This window comes from Corvus kubaryi, unplaced genomic scaffold, assembly GCF_017639235.1.
Source record: "Corvus kubaryi isolate FWS band 111438036 unplaced genomic scaffold, C.kubaryi_AGA036_p1.0 split3-37304, whole genome shotgun sequence".
NCBI classification, from domain to species: Eukaryota; Metazoa; Chordata; class Aves; order Passeriformes; family Corvidae; genus Corvus; species Corvus kubaryi.
Window position 1 is genome coordinate 3149976 of NW_024582087.1, and position 19045 is coordinate 3169020.

The 19045-nt window shown below is 66.6% G+C and overlaps 2 protein-coding genes across 3 annotated transcripts in view; both read left to right on the plus strand.

Annotated features, from left to right (window-relative positions):
* The first annotated feature begins 1886 nt into the window (after positions 1-1886).
* Positions 1887-6103, plus strand: LOC121658506 (probable beta-D-xylosidase 2). 2 transcript variants are annotated; one of them, XM_042015520.1, is made up of 14 exons: positions 1887-2435; positions 2504-2664; positions 2769-2928; positions 3061-3231; positions 3312-3403; positions 3495-3652; positions 3737-3840; positions 3933-4157; positions 4266-4351; positions 4540-4676; positions 4836-4925; positions 5039-5247; positions 5381-5587; positions 5705-6103. In XM_042015520.1, exons 1-14 carry the CDS (start codon positions 1902-1904, stop codon positions 5990-5992), a joined length of 2622 nt encoding a protein of 873 aa, XP_041871454.1. In that variant the 5' UTR covers positions 1887-1901; the 3' UTR covers positions 5993-6103. The 2 variants fall into 2 exon arrangements, with proteins under 2 accessions (XP_041871454.1, XP_041871455.1); XM_042015521.1 differs by having other exon boundaries at positions 2769-2811.
* Positions 6104-9348: 3245 nt separating this feature from the next.
* The window catches only part of MAP7D1 (MAP7 domain containing 1), a 14795-nt gene continuing 5098 nt past the window's right edge, over positions 9349-19045 (plus strand). The window contains exons 1-5 of the mRNA XM_042015516.1: positions 9349-9465; positions 15337-15996; positions 16102-16170; positions 16825-16988; positions 17345-17459. Coding sequence (XP_041871450.1) covers positions 9408-9465; positions 15337-15996; positions 16102-16170; positions 16825-16988; positions 17345-17459 — 1066 coding nt within the window. The 5' untranslated portion in view covers positions 9349-9407. The remainder of the gene's footprint in view (positions 9466-15336; positions 15997-16101; positions 16171-16824; positions 16989-17344; positions 17460-19045) is intronic.

The following is a 19045-nucleotide window of genomic DNA, read 5'->3' on the forward strand; positions in this document are numbered from 1 at the left end:
GTGACGGCCGCGGTCGCCGCCAGGGGGCGCTACTGCCCGCCGCCAGCGTGGTGCCGCCGCTGTCGAGGCCCCGTTGGGCCCGGCCGCTCCCGGGACCGCCGCTCCCGCTCCCCCGGCCTCACGTCCCGAGGTGTCCGCCGGGAGCGTGCGGCCCCTGCCCGGCCGGTGACGGGATGGTGGCCCTGGTGCTGCTCCCTGCGGTCGGTCCCGGCGCTGGCGGCCTGGTGCTGCCGGCTTCCTGCAGGCCTCCCCGCGGCCCCCCAGCCCCGGCTGACGTTGCTGGGTCAGTAACTCCTCACGGGCCGTCGGCAGAGCAAGGGTCTCGCCATGGGAAAGGGACTTTTCCCGGTGCACCTGGGCTGGGCTCCTGCTCCCACCTTGGTCCCACACTGCCACCTTGGAATCGGAATAGAATCACGGAATATCCCGAGCTGGAACGGACCCACAAGGATCATCGAATCCAACTCCTGGCCCTGCATGGGACACCCCAACAATCCCACCATATGCCTGGGAGCATTGTCCAAACGCTCCTTGAGCTCTGCCAGGGCCAGGCCCTGCGGAGCCTGTTTCTGTGCCTCCCTTGCCCAGCTCCAGGGGCTCAGCAGAGGCTGATTCCTGGGGAAAGGGCGACTGGTGTCCCTGGGTGGATGAAGTGAGGCCTGTGCTGGCAGGATTGGGCAGGCTCCGAGCCTCAGGCTGCGGCTCAGAACAGGAGCAGGTTTCCAGCCTGTGAGAACTGCAAATAGCTCCCAAGAACAGAGCAAAGGACAGGGTGTCACAGAAACCAGCCTGGCCTGGGGCTCCAGGAACTGCAGGGAATATTCCCTGGAACAACCGAGCTTCCCCCAACCCTCCTCAAGCCAGCATTGCCCCTAGAGCACCAGGTTCTGCTCCCAGACAGACTGTGCCTGCTGTTGTTACTTATTTATTTAATCTCCTGTTACTTACTTACTCCATTATGTCTCTGTCCCAGACCTGTCACTGAGCGAGTGCTGAGCCCTGACCCAGCTGGGTGGTGTGCCGGGGGCAGGACATGCTCTGGGCACAGGGGGTCTCCCCCCACTCCTGCGGGCTGCTCAGGAATTCAGCAGCTGGGAGCTGGCTCGCTGTCACCGCCGAGCAGGAGCGTGGGGACCGGCTGCAGTGACCCGCTGGCATTGCCTTACATGGCTGCATCCCTGGGACACTGCCGGCTGCGAGGTACCGGGCCTGGCACTGGAGTGTGGTGTGGTTGTCCCGGGCTGGGGAGCTGCCAGCGTCACCTCCATTGTGCCAGTGAGCTGATGAGATGTCTGTGCTCCCTGTCTCCAGCCCGGCAGTGCCAGGTCCCCTCCTGCTCCCAATCCCAAATGCCACCTTGTGCTCTCTGCCACAATGGCTCCACTGTGCTGGTGGCCACTGGAGATCATTGAATCCTAGAACACCCTGAGTTGGAAGGGACCCACAAGGACTATGGAGTTCAGCTCCTGGCCCTGCCCAGGACACCCCAACAATCCCACCATGTGCCTGAGAGCGTCGTCCAAACGCTCCTGGAGCTCTGGCAGCCTCCGGGCCGCGCCCATTCCCTGGGGAGCCTGGGCAGTGCCCAGCAACCTCTGGGGGAAGAACGTTTTCCTAACATTCAACTAAGAAGGCACCATGTCCCCGGTCACGGCAGAGGTCCCTGGCAGTGTCCCCCCATGCTGCGCTGGAGGGCATGAGGGGCACATAGGCCCGTGCTGGCATCTCATTCCGTGTCTGGCCAAAACGCCCGGTGAGCACATGGAGATCCTTCCCAGGTGGAGCCGTTACTGCTCCCCGGCCCCGGGCAGGGGCCGAGCCGGCCCCGCTGCAGCCGAGGGCACCGAGAACCGGTCTGACGGCGCCGGGCGGCTCTGCCGGTTCCCGCCCGCAGACGGGAGATGCTCCGGAAGACGGGTGGAACCGAACGCCGCGACCTGTCCCCGCGGCGGGGCCCGGCTGCGCGGAGCTCGGGGATACACATACAGACCCCGATGCACCGGGCGCATCTCGCAAATCGGCCCGGGGGGCGGCGGGGACCTGGCAGAGCCCCGTGCGCCCGACCCGTCCCGTCCCATCCCGCCGCGCTCCGCCCCGTCCAGTGGGCGCAGGACCGGCTGCAGCGCGCTCCGCCCCTCCGCGCCCATCGCCGGGGCCTCGGGGCGCGGGGGTCGGGCCGAGCCGTGCTGTGCAGATCCCGGGAACCGGGCCGGGCCATGCCGTGCGGATCGCGGGGGCCGAGCCGTGCCGTGCGGCGCGGGGCTCGCCCGGGAGCGGCGCTGGGGCTGCGGGTCCTGGTGCTGAGCGCGGCGCTGGGCGCGGGGGCGGTCCGGGCTCAGCCGCCTCCCTTCCCTTTCTGGGACCCCTCGCTGCCCTGGCACCGCCGCCTCGACGACCTGCTGGGCCGGCTGAGCCCCGCCGAGCTGGTGCTGCAGGTGAGGGGGCGGCGGGACCCCCCCCCGGACCCCCGCGGGATTCCCCGCTCAACGCCGCTGCCCCGCAGGTGGCGAGGGGCGGAGCGATGGGGAACGGCCCCGCGCCCCCCATCCCGCGCTTGGGCATCTCGCCCTACAACTGGAACACGGAGTGCCTGCGGGGCGACGCCGAGGCACCCGGATGGGCCACGGCCTTCCCGCAAGCGTTGGGGCTCGCCGCCGCCTTCAGGTACCGGCAGCGGGCACCGGGCACCCTGGGGTGTGGCATGTGGCCTTGTGAGACAGGTCCCCCCTTGCCTACGCCGCCCTGACACCCCTGTACTGTCCCCACAGCCCCGAGCTCATCTACCGTGTGGCTAACGCCACGGCCACCGAGGTGAGAGCCAAGCACAACAGCTTTGCTGCCGCTGGCCGCTACAGTGACCACACCGGGCTCAGCTGCTTCAGCCCTGTCCTGAACATCATGAGGCACCCACTGTGGGGGAGGAACCAGGTGCCAGCCTGGGAGGGTGTCCCCTGGCTGGGATTGGACCGTGGCTGACCAGCTGGACGTGGCCATGGCTTGCCAGGCTGTGGGGGTGTGGGGACGGGGCTCCCAGCGGTGACCCGCCTGTGCCTTGGACAGGAGACCTATGGGGAGGACCCGTTCCTGAGTGGGGAGCTGGCCCGCAGCTTCGTGCAGGGGCTGCAGGGGCAGCACCCCCGTTATGTCAAGGCCAGCGCTGGCTGCAAACACTTCAGTGTGCACGGAGGCCCTGAGAACATCCCCGTCTCCAGGCTCAGCTTCAACGCCAAGGTGAGCCCAGCAGGGCCAGGGGTGTTAGGAGGGCGGAGGACTCTCCAGGTGCTGACCCTGCTCTGCCGTGGCGCTTGCAGGTGCTGGAGCGGGACTGGCGCATGACCTTCCTGCCCCAGTTCCAGGCGTGTGTGCGTGCTGGCTCCTACAGCTTCATGTGCAGCTACAACAGGTGTGGAGCGTGGCAGGGGCCACGTGGGCTGGGCTGCCCTTGGCATGGCCAGTGCCCCGTTCTCCCGGCTGCCCCATCCCCTCTCCAACAGGATCAACGGCGTTCCTGCCTGTGCCAACAAGAAGCTGCTGACAGACATCCTGCGTGGCGAGTGGGGGTTTGATGGGTACGTGGTGAGTGACGAGGGGGCTGTGGAGCTCATCATGCTGGGGCACCACTACACGCGCACCTTCCTGGAGACAGCAGTTGGTGAGCTCGTGGGCTGGGCATGGGGTCAGTCCCCAGGCATTGCGCAGCCGTGATGGGAGTTCTCTCTTCTCCCTGGCACGGCAGCCTCAGTGAATGCTGGCTGCAACCTGGAGCTCTCCTATGGCATGAGGAACAACGTCTTCATGCGCATCCCTCAGGCTCTGGCCATGGGCAACATCACACTCCAGGTGAGTGAGGGGAGTGGGACCAGGGGCGTGGGCAGACAGCCTGGGCTGTTCCTACCGAGCACAACTGGGGCATTGGGTTGGGGTCCCCACAGATGCTGCGTGACCGGGTCCGGCCCCTCTTCTACACACGGATGCGGCTGGGCGAGTTTGACCCCCCAGCCATGAACCCCTACAGCTCCCTGGACCTGAGTGTGGTGCAGAGCCCTGAGCACCGCAACCTCTCGCTGGAAGCTGCTGTCAAGAGCTTTGTGCTGCTGAAGAATGTGCGGGGAACGCTGCCCCTGCGGGCCCAGGACCTGTCTGGCCAGCGCCTTGCGGTGAGCCCCTGCAAGGGGGTGGGCAGGGGGACGTGCTGGCTCCACACCCGTGGCACACAGGTGTCACAGGGCTGCTGGTGCCCACCCTCACCCCTCTGCCCTCTGCAGGTTGTGGGTCCCTTTGCTGACAATCCCCGGGTACTGTTTGGGGACTATGCACCAGTGCCAGAGCCTCAGTACATCTACACTCCCCGGTGAGATAGCGTGGTGCCACCTCATGTCCCCCTCTCCTGGTCACTGTCCCTCTCTTCTGGGCACTGTCCAGGGCTGCTGCTGGAGCTGCTTGGCCCTTGGCTGGTGGCCAGGGCAAGGGGCGTGTCCCCATTGTGCCCCTACCCTGGGGCACAGCTGCCCCTGTGTCCTCTGCTCTTCCCTGGTGCAGGAGGGGGCTGGAGATGCTGGGGGCCAATGTCAGCTTCACGGCGGGCTGCAGCAAGCCACGGTGCCAGCAGTACTCACGGGCAGAGCTGGTGAGGGTGGTGGGGGCGGCTGACGTGGTGCTGATCTGCCTGGGGACAGGTAGGTGGGAGCGGGAGGGCACTGGGTGGGCACTGCCAGGGGCAGGGGAGTGCTCTGGGAGAGGGGGGGTGCCCATGAGCCCCTCTGAGGCGGTCAGTGCCCCTCTGCCCTGTCTGCCCAGAGGGGTGTAAGAGGCTGTCCTTGGCTGTCCCCACCTAGGGGTAGATGTGGAGACAGAGGCAAAAGACCGGAGTGACCTGTCTCTGCCGGGGCACCAGCTGGAGCTACTGCAGGATGCTGTTCAGGCGGGTAGGGCCTCTGTGGGACCTCAACCTGCCCAGGTGTTTCCCATCCATGGGACACCCCAGGGCCATCCCAGCAGTGCCAGTACAGGGCTCTTGGTGACGGCCACCTCCCTGCAGCCGCTGGGCGCCCCATCATTCTGCTGCTGTTCAATGCGGGGCCCCTGGATGTGAGCTGGGCACAGGCACATGACAGCGTGGGAGCCATCCTGGCCTGCTTCTTCCCTGCCCAGGCCACTGGCTTGGCCATAGCCAGGGTCCTGCTGGGCGAGGCAGGGGCCAGCCCGGCTGGCCGGCTGCCGGCCACTTGGCCTGCAGGCATGCACCAGGTAAGGGCAGGGCTGCTGGTGGCACTCATAGCCTTTCCCTGCCTCGGTGGCTGGAGCAGCTGTGGGATGCAGGGCTGGTGCTTGCTTGTGCCTGCCCAGCCCTGCCCTGTTCCACTGGCCCCTTGTCCCACAGGTGCCGCCAATGGAGAACTACACCATGGAGGGACGGACATACCGGTACTATGGGCAGGAGGCTCCGCTCTACCCTTTTGGGTATGGGCTGTCCTACACCACCTTCCGCTATCGGGACCTGGTGCTGAGCCCCCCAGTGCTGCCCGTCTGTGCCAACCTTTCTGTGTCTGTGGTGCTGGTGAACACGGGGCTGCGGGACAGCGAGGAGGTGGGCACAGCTGCTCTGCACTGAGCCGGCTGTGCGGGGTACAGACGTGCCCAAGCTTCTCCCTGCAAGGGGGCTGCTGTGAGGTCCCATTGTGCTGACTGCCATCCCTCCGTGCAGGTGGTGCAGCTGTACCTGCGCTGGGAGCAGTCATCCGTGCCGGTGCCCCGCTGGCAGCTGGTGGCTTTCTGCCGTGTGGCCGTGCTGGCCGGCCGGGAGACCAAGCTGTCCTTCCAGGTGCTGGCCGAGCAGCGCGCGGTCTGGGCGCAGGACTGGCGCCTGGAGCCCGGCACCTTCACCCTCTTTGCTGGTGGGCAGCAGCCGGGCCAGAAGACGCGGGCGCCGTCGGAGGTGCTGAGCGCGCGGTTCAGTGTCACCGGCACGGCCCGGCCCCTCCGTGGGTGTTAGCGGCGGCCGGTGGCCACGAGGTGCTGGCAGAGAGAAGGGACGCGAGGTACCCTGTGTGCCGCGGGCAGCGTGGTGGTTCTCTGCCCTGCAATAAAGTGCTGGTGCTCCGTGGCAGCTGTGTGGTGCCTCCCCTCCATCCTCCCGGCACGGCTCTGGGATCTCCCCGGAGCAGGACCGCACTGCTCTTGCCCTGCCCAGTGCTTTCACCCTTCTCCCGTCGCTGTCGCACGCCGAGGTGCTGCTGCAGCCCCACACCCTGTCCGTGCCCCACACCGGCCACGGGGCAGCGGCCGCCCGGACCCGCGTGTGCTGCGGCCACACGTGCCTGCGCCTCCGGCTCTATTTATAGCTGCCGGGCTGCTCCAGCGCATTCCCTGGGCCGAGGGAGCGGGTGACTGGCAGCCCTGGGAGGCTCGGGAGGGCAGGGCCTGACCCTTCTTCCGAGGTAGGATCTACTTCCCAGGCAGCATCCAGGGAACGGGCAGGATGCTGCAGGGAAGGGGGCAGAGATGCAGCTGTTGGAGCGACCAAGCCCTGCGCTGGTCTGAGGGACAGGTCCAACCCTGCAGCAGCTCGGGGGCTGTGGAACAGCGCTGGGATGTGATTCTGGCAGCAATGCTGGCGGGGAGCCGGAGCCAGGCAGGAACTCCTCCGGATGGTGTTGGAAGACTGTGATCTCCTCCAGCCCCGAGGCCGGAGGCCAAGGTGGGGGTGGCAGGGAGCGCCTGGGGCTGCCCAGGCCTGACCCCATGACATCAGGACACTAATTACAGATGCGGCTTGGGATAATTACAGAGCAGGCACGAGCTGTGGCAGGGCAGGGCACAGCCTGCTGTGGCTCAGCCCATTGCTGGCCCATTTGTCACTGATACCCAGAGGGGATTGTCCTGCAGCAGCCGGGATTTGCCATGGACACTGGCGTAGCCCCATGGCAAAATGCTGGGTGTCTGGTTGTAGCCCTGAAATGCTGCTGGTGATGGGTTCCTATTGCATCCATCTGCCCCAGGACAGGACACAGGCACTGACACTCGTCCCCAGGATCCTGTTGGGTCACTGCCCCATGGCTAGTGGGAATCAGCTGGAGTGTTTTGGGGACCAGGATTCAGATCAGCCCTTGTGGGCACCATGTCACAGAGCAGCAGGGTGGGAGCAGCCTGGGGCCAGTGCAAAGTCCTGGGGCTGAGGAGAGGTGGGAGCAGAGGGATGGGGAGCAGGTGGAAACGGGTGTGCTGGGGTGTCCCACATGGAACTTTGCTCAGAGGTGCAGGCAGGGTTTGTTTGCCCTCCTTATCCCTGTTTGCTCCCAGAGTCCCACAGCATCAGCTCATGCTGGCAGGGCTGAGCTGTGGCTGTAGTTGTCCTTTGACTTTGAGGTGCTGATCCCTTCGGGTCCCTACAATCAGTGTCAGGGCCAGGTGTTGGGCCTCGGGGTGCAGCCCCCTGCCCAGGCTGGCCTGAGGAAGCCACGGCAGTGTTGCATCCCACGCTGCAGGGCTGAGGAGCACAGGGAGTGCTGGGGCATGCAGCAGCTAGGGCTGGGTGCCGTGCTCATCATGAGCTCATCGGATTTTCCATCAGCTCAGGGAGGGCAGCTGTTCCCAGCACCACGGGAATGGGGGGGCTGGACCCAGGAACCCCAACACAGCAGGGCTCTGCCTGCAGCAGAACAATTGATCAATCCCTGCTTGTATAAGCCCATCGACTTGAGCTGGTGTGGTGCTCACGAGCCCTCTCATGTTGCACTATTGGAGCACAGCCACAGGCCCTGTACACCCATGGTTGCCCCTTCCTCACCATGCCCCCTGCTCCAGACTGACCCCACAGTGGGGAGAAGGACCATGGACATGGCTGAACCCAGTGCCAGGCTGTCCCAGAGCCTTGAGATGCTCATCTGCTCTGGGTGATGCTGTGGGACCCACAGGCAAAGAGGCTTTGGAAGCCACCCACAGACACCCTTGGAGCATGTCATGGAGTGGCTCCAGTCCTGCTCTGCCGGATCCCTTGTGTGCCATGGAAATATGGGGTGGTAGGGCCGCCGGAGCCCCTTGGAGGCTCAGCCATGCAACAGTGTGAGTGGGGCTGTTCCCCTTCCCTGTCCCAGGGCATATCCCAGCTTTGTGAGCTCACTGGGACTTTGCACTCCCTGCCATCCTCCTGGGGTACCCAGCTCCCAGAGCTGAGGCTTGGCCATGCAGCATTCCCTCGTGGGAAGTCAGCTGGCAGGTGAGGCTCTGGGAGTTTTGGGAAGCCTCTGCTCTGTCTGAGCCAGGTGAGAGGGTGCCAGCCTGGAGGCTGTAGGAGGGTGATGATTTTAGGGTGATTTGGGTGTAGGGCTACCCCTGCAGCATCACAGAGTGGGGCCACCCCATCCACTGAGGAACTCCCCATCCTTGAGTCAGGGGAATGCACTTCCAAAGGAAAGGGCTGGGATTTCGGTAAACCTGTTTGCCTGGTAGGTGAGGGAGAATGAGTGCCAGGGGATCTTCTGGCCTGTGGTGACATCATCCCCAAAACAGGCATCTGTGATGGGTGCTGCCCGCAGAAAACTAACTTTGCTCATATACACACCCAGAGCCGGGCACTCTGCGGAATGCCTGGAGCAGTCTGGCCCCGTGGTGGACAAGGACGTGTCCCTGGCTCCTGGTGCCCCTGAAGAGCCTGGAGCCATGTTCCTCCCACTGCTGGTCCTGCCCACTAGTCCCCTACCCTGGCCGTGCCGCTACACTCCCGTCCTTGCAGGTCCGAGAGGGGTTTCAGCCCTGAGCCGGGCCGAGCCGGGGCAGCTGCTCCTGCCCGGGGAGAGGGAGAGGCCTCTGCTGTCTGCCGGTTACCGGGGCAGGGTGGGATGCGGTGGGGGAGCCCCGCGAGCGGGGGCGGCTGCTGGCGGTGACTAAGGTTCACGTGTGGCGGGGAGTGGGGGAGAAGCAGCTCCAAGGCCTCTCGAACAGCTGAGGTGGGGCTCGGAAATGGGAAACCGGTGTCTTTTTGGGGTGCCTGAGGCTGGGGCAGCTCGTCCGGGTGGCGCTGGCTGTGCATCGAGGTGCTGCTCGGGGCGGGGCGTTTTTGCTGCGGAGCCAGCGCTTCGCGCGTGACTGGAGCATCGTAAAATGTGTGTGCGAGCCCCAAAATCTGGGAGAGCAGGGGCTGGAGGCGGGCGAGCGGCCGAGCAAAGCTGGGGGATGCTGAGCACTGCGGGGGCAGGCAGCGGGTGACGGACGCGGGGTCCCAGCCGCGGCTGCGGGAGGAGCGGCGCCGGGTCGGGGCTGCGGGGCCGCGTCTGGAGCCGGGGCGAGGCGGAGCATCCCCCGGCCGCTCCCCCCGGCCGGAGCCGCGGGGCCGGGGCGGGGAGCGCTGAGCGTCCTCCCCCGCGGGCCGGGGGGAGCGGGGCTGGGCCAGCCCCTGCGCCTGCCGCGCCATGGAGCGGAGCTGCGCCGGGCGGGAGCCGCAGCCCCGGCCCCAGCCCCAGCCCCTCGGTAAGGATCCGCGGCGGCACCGGGGCCGGTACCCGCTCCGGGGGGCGCCCGGGCCCCCTCCCTTGAGGCGGGGCCGCACGGAGTCGGGGTGCGGGATGCGGCCGAGGGGCTGCGGGATGGGGCCCGGGGGTGCGGGGTCTGCCGGGGGGTGCGGGATGCGGCCGGCGGTGCCGGCGGAGATGCGGCGGCCGGGTCCGCGGAATGCGGCGGAGCGGAGCGGGGCGGCGGCCCGGAGAGGCGGTGGAGGAGCCGGGGGGGGAGGGGGGGGGGGCAAACGCGCTGCCGGGGCCGGGGCGGCTTCCCGGGAGGGACAAAGCCCGGGCACGGCCCTTCCATCTTGGGGAGGGCCGTAGCGGCCCCGGCCCCGCCGCCGTGGGGGGTGCAAGGAGACTGCCCTTGGGGAGCCCCGAGGGTGGCGGCGCCGGCGCTGCCCCGGCTCGTCCCCGCCGGCCGGTGGGCGATGCCCCCTGTGGGAGGCACCCGCTGCCCCCCGCCCGGGGCCGCCCCCGCCCCGCCGCGTGGACTCGCGGCTCGTCCCGGCAGGGCCGGTCCCGCTGCCCCGGGATGAACCGGGGAGGGCGGCGGCGGCGGGGCCGTGCTCGGGGCCGGGGCCGGGGTTGGCGCTGCCTCCCGGGGCTCCAGCGCAGTGCTCGCTGTGACTAAGCAGAGCTCCGCGGCGAAGCCGCTTCCCACCGCGGGAGGAAGAGGAGAGGCGGCTCCCCTCCCCCTCGGCCCCAGTGCTCCATCGCCCACGGCCCGGGCCCGCGGAGAGGGAGGGATGGCTGCGGCTCCCGGCGGTGCTGAAAACCGGTGGCTCCTGCACCAATCGGCCGCGGGTCCTGGCGTCACTGCCCGAACGACGCGTCCTGCGCCAGACATGTTGTCTGAGTCCCGCTCTCTGCCTGTGCCGCCTTCCCGCCCGCCGTGGCCTGCCCACTCGATGCTGTCGCTGCCCGGGGACCAGGGCTGGCTGCTCCCGGCTACCCTGGGCTCCCCGCACACCTGGGTGGGTCATTGGCTGCTCTACTGTGAGCACAGAATGGTGATGAAGGAGCGCGGGCAGCTTTGCACCATGTCCTCCTTCAGGGTCCATCCCTGACCTGTCCCATGTAGGTGACCTGCATGACCGGGCAGCGTGGGCTGCTCCCTGTCTTGCTGCCTAGAGCGGGTTGGATCCACCAGCAGGGATGGGATTTCAGTCTAGGGGCCAGGACCCACCATGGTGTGGGGCAGCCAGTGGCACCGGAGGCCAGAAACTCGTGAAGGGCAGCCAGGGCAGGGTGTGACCTGGGGAGCTGCCCAGGTGGGCAGAGGGATGCAGTGGACAGAGGGACAAGGGCCAAGGCAGGGAGCAGGTAGAGGTCTGTTTGTATCCAGGTTTCTCCCAGCTTCTCCAGCCCTTCTACCTTGGCACGGCGGAGAGGGAGGGTGAGCTGGTTGTCCGCCAGTGCCTGTGTTTGGGAGCAGCAGCTCGGGAGTTCTCCCAGCGCGGGAGCTGCTGCTGTGAAACCGTCAGAGCAACGTGATGCGACGTGCAGAGTGGTGATGTGACAGTCCCGTGGTGCCATGTCCAAAATAGTTAGCACAGCTCTCTCTCCTTGGAGGGCTCTGGGCAGGGTTGGGCAGCCCCACAGGCAGCCTGCTGGGAATGGACCTGGATCCTGCATGGCCCCAGCCCTGGTAGGTGCCACATCCATGTTGTGAGGCACAGGACCTGTTTTTTGGGGATACTGACCTGCTCCCCAAGGGGCTGGATGCTGGCAGGTGCAGAGCCCCATGCCCTGCCTTCCAGCCAGGTTTCTGTTTCCCAGCATGATGCTAGCAGACAGGTTTTCAGGAGTGTGGCTGGGCTGGCTGCCCTGGGCACTGGTGAACCGCCACATGGGTCGCCCCAAGGACGAGGGCACCTCCTGTCGCCACTGCCAGCGTGCCAGATGGATGGTGGGCAGGTGTTCCTGCCCCTGCCCTCGGGCTGTTTGGGGTTGCGCTGTGACCACAGCCACAGTTTGCTGTGGGGGTGCTGGGGCCAGCAGCAGCTCCAGCTCTTTCCTCTGCCTGTGTTTTAAACCCTGGAAACCCCCTGGCTCTGGCCTCACTCTCACCACAAGATCCCAAGTTCCCCTTGTTGCTCTCCAGCTCGGCATGTCACTGCTGGCTCGGAAGTGCTGCGGGAGCTCAATGATCTCTGCCCTGGCCCAGGGGCTGGTGCAGTTCCCCCATGGCTGCCCCCCATATGCCTATCCCAGAGCCTTGGCAGGACACGAGCCCTGGGAAAGAGGGCTGGATATGCCTCTTTCTCCTGCCTGGCACCTGGTTATGTCCTCCCAGGGGCCCTGCTGTCTGCCCCCTCCTGCTTGCTCCAGCCTGTCCCCGGAGGCCTGTCCCCCAAAGCGGGGCTGTGGGCAGTGGTGGGGCACCGTGGGCTGAAGCCCAGCCAGCTGCCAGCTGTGTTTCACTGGCTCCAAGCTGGCGGGGAGAGGAGCCAGCCATGGGTCACAGTGCCCGTGTGCCTGGGGACAGGCTGCAGGTGGCTGTCCCCATTCTAGGCAGGGTGTCATTGCTGATGGCGGCTGCCAGGGTGGCACTGGCCACCCCCGAGGTGGGGGCTGCTGGCATTGCCCATGGCTCCCTGCCCAGGCATGTGAGCTGTCACTGAGGGTGCGTGTCAGTGCTGTGCCTGCAGACAGGACACAGTGGGGACGTGTTGGGAATGTGCTGTGGACGTGCCAGGGATGTGTCAGGAGCGCTTGCTCACTGTCCCTGTCATCCAGGTGTGAGTGTTGCTGCAGCACAGGGGAATCCCAGGCGCTGGGTGGGACAGGGCAGGGCTGAGCCTCAAGGCACATCTGAATGTTGAGGCGGGGGTGGGATCAGGGGCAGCACTGGGGCTTGGAGCACCCCCAGGGCTTGAAGCATCCCGGTGCATCCCACAGTGCTCTGGTGGCCTCAGAGTGGCCACCAGCACCCACAGAGCAATCCCTGCCCTGGAGCAACGGCTGATTTCCTGCTCTGCACCGGGACCTGCTGGGACAAGAGACCCAGAGACTCATTCCCGTGGGGCTGCTGTCAAGGCGGGGGAGGCAGCTGGGCACAACTGCACCAGGAAAGGCCCAAGGGTGTATTGTGCACATGGATGTCCCCACGGGCTGTGGGGAGCAGCCCTGCAGGGCCAGCAGTGGCTCTTGGGGCTGGCCTCAAGGTCTTGTCCTTGGCACAGCAGGGACTGGTGCAATGGCCAGGGTGGCTGGGCGCTGTGACACCAGCACCTTTGGGTGTCACAGCGGGTGGTTTAGTAGTGGTCACCGATGACCTCCACTGCACCACCAGCCCTGCTCTTCTGGCCCTTGGGGCAGGGGTGGGCCCTGGCTGATGACCCCTGCCCTGCTGGGCGCTGCACGAGGAGCTGTGGAGCGGGAACACAAGGATACGGAGCTGGGGGGAGCTGAGGTGACATCAGGAGGGTGCCCCCCCGATCTTATGGGCAGTGCCCTGCAGGGGTGTACGGCGGACAGTTAATGAGGGCCGCTGGTCCGAGCAGTGCCCGTGGGCCTCGATGTGCTCTCGCTTCACGGCACCGGGGATCTGCCTCCGCCTGGCTGAGCATCCCTTGCCATGTGCTGGTCAAGGAACTGTGCTGTGCCGGGCACTGCCGGGCCGGAGGTGCCGCTGGTGCTCGGTGGCATAGGCACCAGTGCCAAAGGGACCCATGGGAGGAGCAGGATGAGCTGGGTGATGCGGCGTTGAGGGCAGCACCTCGCCCTGTGCTGGGCACGGCACCGTCCCGGTGGCAGCAGTGGGGCCGGTGCCATGCAGGCTCGCCCGGGCTGGGTGCTGCGGGGCAGCCGTGCCTGTGTGTCTGGGGGGACCAGAGCTAATCCTTGTGGAATGCCCTGGCTGGGGGAGAGGGGACGCCCGCGCCGCTTGGGCGCAGGCAGCGTTGGGTTTCAGGGCAGCTGCCGTGCTGGAGCAGCGGCAGGGACAGATGGCGGCAGGGCTGGCCCTGCCCCACGCTGGGGGTCTTGGCTGGGCCTGGAGGTCTTGGCCATGCCCACAGCCCTGCCCTGGCCACAGGTGTTGTTGTCTCTCTGGCCAGTGGGGCAGGGCAGATCCTGCCCAGGGCTCTGTGCCTGGCTGTGTGGGGTGGCAGGAGGCACCCACTGTCCCCTGCCAGTGCTCCCCACACGTCCAGGGCTCTCTGAGGTATTTCCATCTGCTCAGGGGATCAGCCTGGCCTTGATGCTTTTGCTCAGCCCTCTGGGCAGCACTTGGCTGTGCTACCACAGTGGTCCCAGGGTCACCCCTCCCAACTGGCACACACGTGGTGACACTGCAGGTGCCATCCTGGGATCTGGCACCTGGGAGCTGCCAAGCCCTGCTGCCTATGGATGCCCATCTGGGGCAGCCCTGGGGGGACAGAGCAGGGGACCCCCCAGTCCCAGCCCCTCATCAGACCGCTGGCTGCCTTGCAGGGTGCAGCGCTGGGGACATGGGATGTGCAGGATCAGGGCCAGGGGATGGGCCGGCTTCCTGCAGCAGAAAATACCCGGAAGGTCTGCGGGGCGGCCAGGGCTGGCTGTGTCCCGGGCTGGCTGTGTCCTCACAGAGTCCAGGGTGGAGGAACCCTGTTAACACAGTCCTGGCCTGGGGGGCTGCAGCAGCACCCCCAGCCCCTCTCTGGGGACCAGGGGACCAGGGGACCTGGGGTGTGCCCATGCTGTCAGTGCAGGGGGCTGGCAATGCCTCTCTGGGTAGCCTGGGCTGACCCTGGCTTGGAGTGCTCCAGCATGGGATGGGTAAGAAGCCATGGGGTGGGTGAGAAGCCATGGGGTGGGTGAGGAGCGGCGCCGGCTGTGTTTGCAGAGCCCACACTTTGCCCCTCGCTGAGGGTTGTGGAGAGCTCTGCAAACACGGCTGAGCCGGCGCGTGACATCAGCTGGTGGTGGGTGCTGCTCGCTGGGGTTCTGCCATCCCCCCTGCAGCTGGGGGCTCACTCTGCAGTGGTGCCCAGTGGGCTGGAGCGGTGTGTCCTGGGATGGCTCTGGCATCATTCCGGCCAGGAGTGTTGGTGCCGCCGCTGCGTGGGGGTTGGAGTTGGGATCCTGGCAAGTACTGAAGGATTTGTTTGCAAAGGGCTGATAATGGGGGCCGGGGGAGTCACCATCACTGTTGTCACTGCAGACACTTCCGTCACCACTTCTACAGAGGGCACGTGCTGTGGCATTGCCAGGCGCTGGCACCGTGTTGGGGTGTGCTCAGGGCTCCCTCGGGTTGCCTGGGGGGCATCCAGAACGGGGGTGATCCCCCGGGCTGCCCCACGGCCGGCCCCACGCGGGGAGGGGGCTCTGTCTGGCGGCCTCGTGTGCATTCCTGGGCCATGAGTTCATGGCTGCGGGTCCGTGGCTCGATGGGGGCCGTGGGCTGTCACGGTGACGCCACGGCCCGCGCCCATCCTGCCTCCGGCTGAGCTGTCTGTGCCGCGGAAGCGCTCGACGTCCTCGTCCCCCCGGGGAGAGCTGCAGGGGAATGTGGGGTCCCTGTGCCCATGGGGGGGTCTCTGGCCCCGTGTCCCCCCACGGCAGGGCCAGGCGGCAGCTGCCAGGGGATGAAGGGCAGCTTTGTGGTGGCAGTGCCTGGCGGAGCCCGGCTGTCCCTCTGTGCATTGTGTGCCCAGCGCCTGGCACCCGCCGCGGGTGCCCCCCAGGATCGGGGCAGCAGCAGCAGGGCTGAGGTGGGATCCCACTGCCCTCCCCGGCCTTGCTCCTGAGGGCTGTGTTTGGGGGGGACAGGGCTGTGCCCCTCTGAGGGCTGTGTTTTGGGGGGATGGGGCTGCCCAGTTTAGTGACCGCGTGTTCTGCTCTGCTCCTCTTGCAGGGAAGCCACCATCCCCGATGGGAGACAGCATCCCCCCACCCTCCGCACCGCCCCCTTCACCTGGGGATGCCCTGCAGGGAGACCGCAGCCCCCCTCAGCGTGACCGACCCGGCCCTCCAGATGTCATCCCCTCGGAAAAGACCGTCCCACCCATCCCTGCAGCCATCCCCCCCTCTGAAAAGATTGTCTCACCCGTCCCTGCAGCCATGCCCCCCTCGCGGCGGCCCGGCTGCCCCCCGGCTGTGATGCCCCCCTCTGAGAGCAGCCCCCCTCAGCGTGACCGACCCAGCCCTCCAACTGCAGCACTGTCAGGACAGCCTGTATCTCCCAGCCCTGCAACTCTGGTTCCCTCAGCACAGAGTGTCCCCCCCCAGTGCGACTGGTCCCCCCCCGGGCCCCCCAAGCCCCCTGGGACAGAGCACCCCAAAGAAGAGGCACTGCCCCATGCCACTGGCCAGCCTGTCCCCGTCCACGCTGCCGCCCCTTGCTCGGCAGAGACACCGCCCCACGGGAGCCAGCCCCCAGCCCCAGCTGCCGCTGAAGGGGCTCCTCCTGATGCCAGGAGCTCCCTGGGTGCCGCAGCCGGGCCCTCGAAAGATGTGGCCCCCCGCAGCAACCGCCCCTCACCGTCTCCTGCTGCCAGCCCCCGACCCAAGCAAGGTGGGTGCCAGGAGGTTGTGGTGCTCCAGTGATGCTGCACCCTGTGAGCACCACTGGATGCCTGGTGGAGCTGGGTGCTACCCTGACAGTGTTTCCCCTCTGCAGATGCCCAGAAAGCCCAGGCAAGGCACAAGCAGGCAAAAGAGCGGCGTGAGGAACGGGCCAAGTACCTGGGTATGGGGCTGGGAGGGAAAGTGGATGGGGGGGAGGCAGGGGCTAAGGAGCTTTGCTGGGTCATGGGCAATCCCATTAGCTGTGATGAGCTGAGCCCAGGCGGACACGGTGGTGCTGGCAGCTTTGCCCACCGGGCACACCATTGATTCCGCAGCACACTGCTGACCCCTGGGCACACCACTGACCCCCCGGCACACCACTGACCCCCAGGCAGGCCACTGACCCACCAACACACTGTTGCTCCCTGCTCTGGATATTCCCCGGGTCTGTGCAGGTGCCACCAGCCTGGTGCCCAGCTCTGTCATGTGCAGGCAGCCCCAGGCAGCCCCACAGTGGCTGGGGGCAGCGGGCGAGTGGGGCCCCTGCGTCGCGCATGGGGCCTCCTTGTCCCTGCGCTCTTTCCACCCTCATTCCCCCATTGTTCACCGCGCGGCTCGGCGGGCTCCTGGCGGGCTCCCGGCCTCCCTTTTGTCCTGGCCCAAACCCCTCCCTCGCCGGCCGGCCAGCCGGCCGTGATGCTGCCTGCCCCGCAAGCCCGGCCGCGTGCCCTGGCCGCAGCCAGCCTGTGGCCCCACACCACCGGCATGGGCATGCGGTCCCATCACGGGGCTGCCCAGGGCTGTGCCTCCGGTGCGATCCCACTGCCCCCCACAGCTGCTAAGCGGGTGCTATGGCTGGAGAAGGAGGAGAAGGCCCGGCTGCTGCGGGAGAAGCAGCTGGAGGAGCGGCGCAAGCGGCTGGAGGAGCAGCGGCTGCGAGCGGAGAAGCGCCGGGCGGTCCTGGAGGAGCGGCAGAGGCAGAAGCTGGAGAAGAATAAGGTGGGGATGGGGATGGGTATCATGGGTGCAGTGGACAGAGGGCTGGGGCAGCACATGGATTGCAGTCCCTGAGGAGTCCTCATGGCTCCATCAGTCCTTTCAGGAGATGCTTCATGAGCCCTTCGGGAGCTGCCCACTGTGCCCATCCTCTGCTGCCCCTCCTTCATGGTGCAGAGCTTGCACCGTGCCCAGCTCCTTGGCACGTGTGCCCTGGCCAGGGCAGGCATCACCGTCCTGTCTCCCTCCAAGCACCAAGCATCCCCATTGCTGCAACGGCCTCATGCTGGGAGGCTCTGGCTGGCCCCAGTCCCACTCCTGCAGCCACCGGGCTCAGCCTGTCCCTCTCCCTCGGGCAGGAGCGCTATGAGGCAGCAATCCAGCGGTCGGTCAAGAAGACGTGGGCAGAGATCCGGCAGCAGCGGTGGTCCTGGGCTGGGGCCCTGCACCACGGCTCCCCTGCGCACAAGGACGGTGAGTGCCGGGCGGGGCACAGGCACCTGGGACCCTGTGGCTCTGACGGCAGTGAGGGCAGCTGGGCATCTCTCTGCCAACCCTCAAACCCAGCTCAGCCCCACTTGGTGGGGTCATGCTGCCATCACTCTGGGCTGTGCTGGGGACTGATGGGGTGCTGTGGCTGTTCCCTGCTCCTGTGGGGCTATGTGTAAGCTGGAGGCTGTGTGTCACAGTCCCTGTTCCACTCAGGGACCTGCGTGGGGACAGCCCTGGCTGCCTCAGCATGCCATGGCCATGCTGCCAGGTCTCCAGCAGCCATGAAGAGCCCCTGGCCCCAGGGGCTGTGGAGCTGCATAAGGCCTCTGCGAGCTCTGGTTGGGGTCTGTGCTGCGGCGTGTGCCCTTGTTCCCCAGCTGGGTGGGGGCAGTGTTTGGCCCCTCCAGGTCCAGTGTGGGGGTGACCGTGGCTGTATATGTGGCTGCAGAAGCTGGTCCTGCTCCTTGGGGGCTTCTCAGGGACACCCTGCACGATTCAGCACTTGGACATGTCTCCACTGTCCCCTGACTGCTGTGCTGTGCTGTGCTGGCAGGTGCTAGCACTCTCTGGTATGGATGGTGACATAGAGGGGAGCGCTGTGTATTTGGGAACTGTCTGGCCTTCATGTGCCATGGGGCAGCTGTTGTGGCCCCGGCTGTAGCTGGCCAGACTGTGTACAGGTGTTGTGTTCCTGGCTGTACCTGACCGGGCTGTGTACAGGTGTTGTGTGCCAGGTTGCGCGTACTGGCACGGTGTGCCCAGTGCCATGTGTGTACAGGTGTTGCGTGCCCGACTGTACCTGGCTGGGCTGTGCGTACAGGCTCCATGTTCTGAGTACACCTGTCTCGGTGCTGTGTGTGCCACTGTGGCTCATGGCACACTCGGGGGCAGCCCCTTGTGTCTGTGGTGCAGCACCTGGCAGGGTCTGGCAAGGGGGACACCTTCCCCTGCCACCTCCCATTGGGATGTGCCGCTGGAGCTGCTGCCAGCTGTCACTCACCATCTCCCGCCTCCACCGCCCCTGAGCTTCCCTGACTGTTTTGTCCAGAGGAGCCCGGCCAGGGCGGGGAGATCCCAGCTACTTGTGGAGGTGCTGCCAGCCACCAGCACTGTCCTGGCAGTGCCGTAGTGACCCAGCACTGGTATGATGTTTTCTCGTGTCTGTCTGGACCTGCTGCCCTCACCCTGCTCCCCCAGGGTGGATGCTCGCCTGGTGCTGCCGAGGTCCCCGGCCACCCACTCCCGATTCCCAGGACTGTGTTTGGGAAGACTGTTGTAGCGGGGCCTGGGAGCCGCCCTGGCTCTCTGAGGATGAGATCCCTGCATGACCCCAGCATGACCCTGCAGGGTTCAGACACTGCCATACTGAATGCCAGTGCTGTGTGTTGTGTCCCCAGATGGCAGTATCTTCTCTGACCCCACTCTCTGCTGTGTCCCAGAGTCCAGCATCTCCTGCCCCAGTCTGTGCCATGTCCCCAGACTCCAGCATCTCCTGTCTCATTCTATGTCATGTTCCTGGATTCCAGCATCTCCTGCCCCAGTCTGTGCCATATCCCTGGATTCTAGCA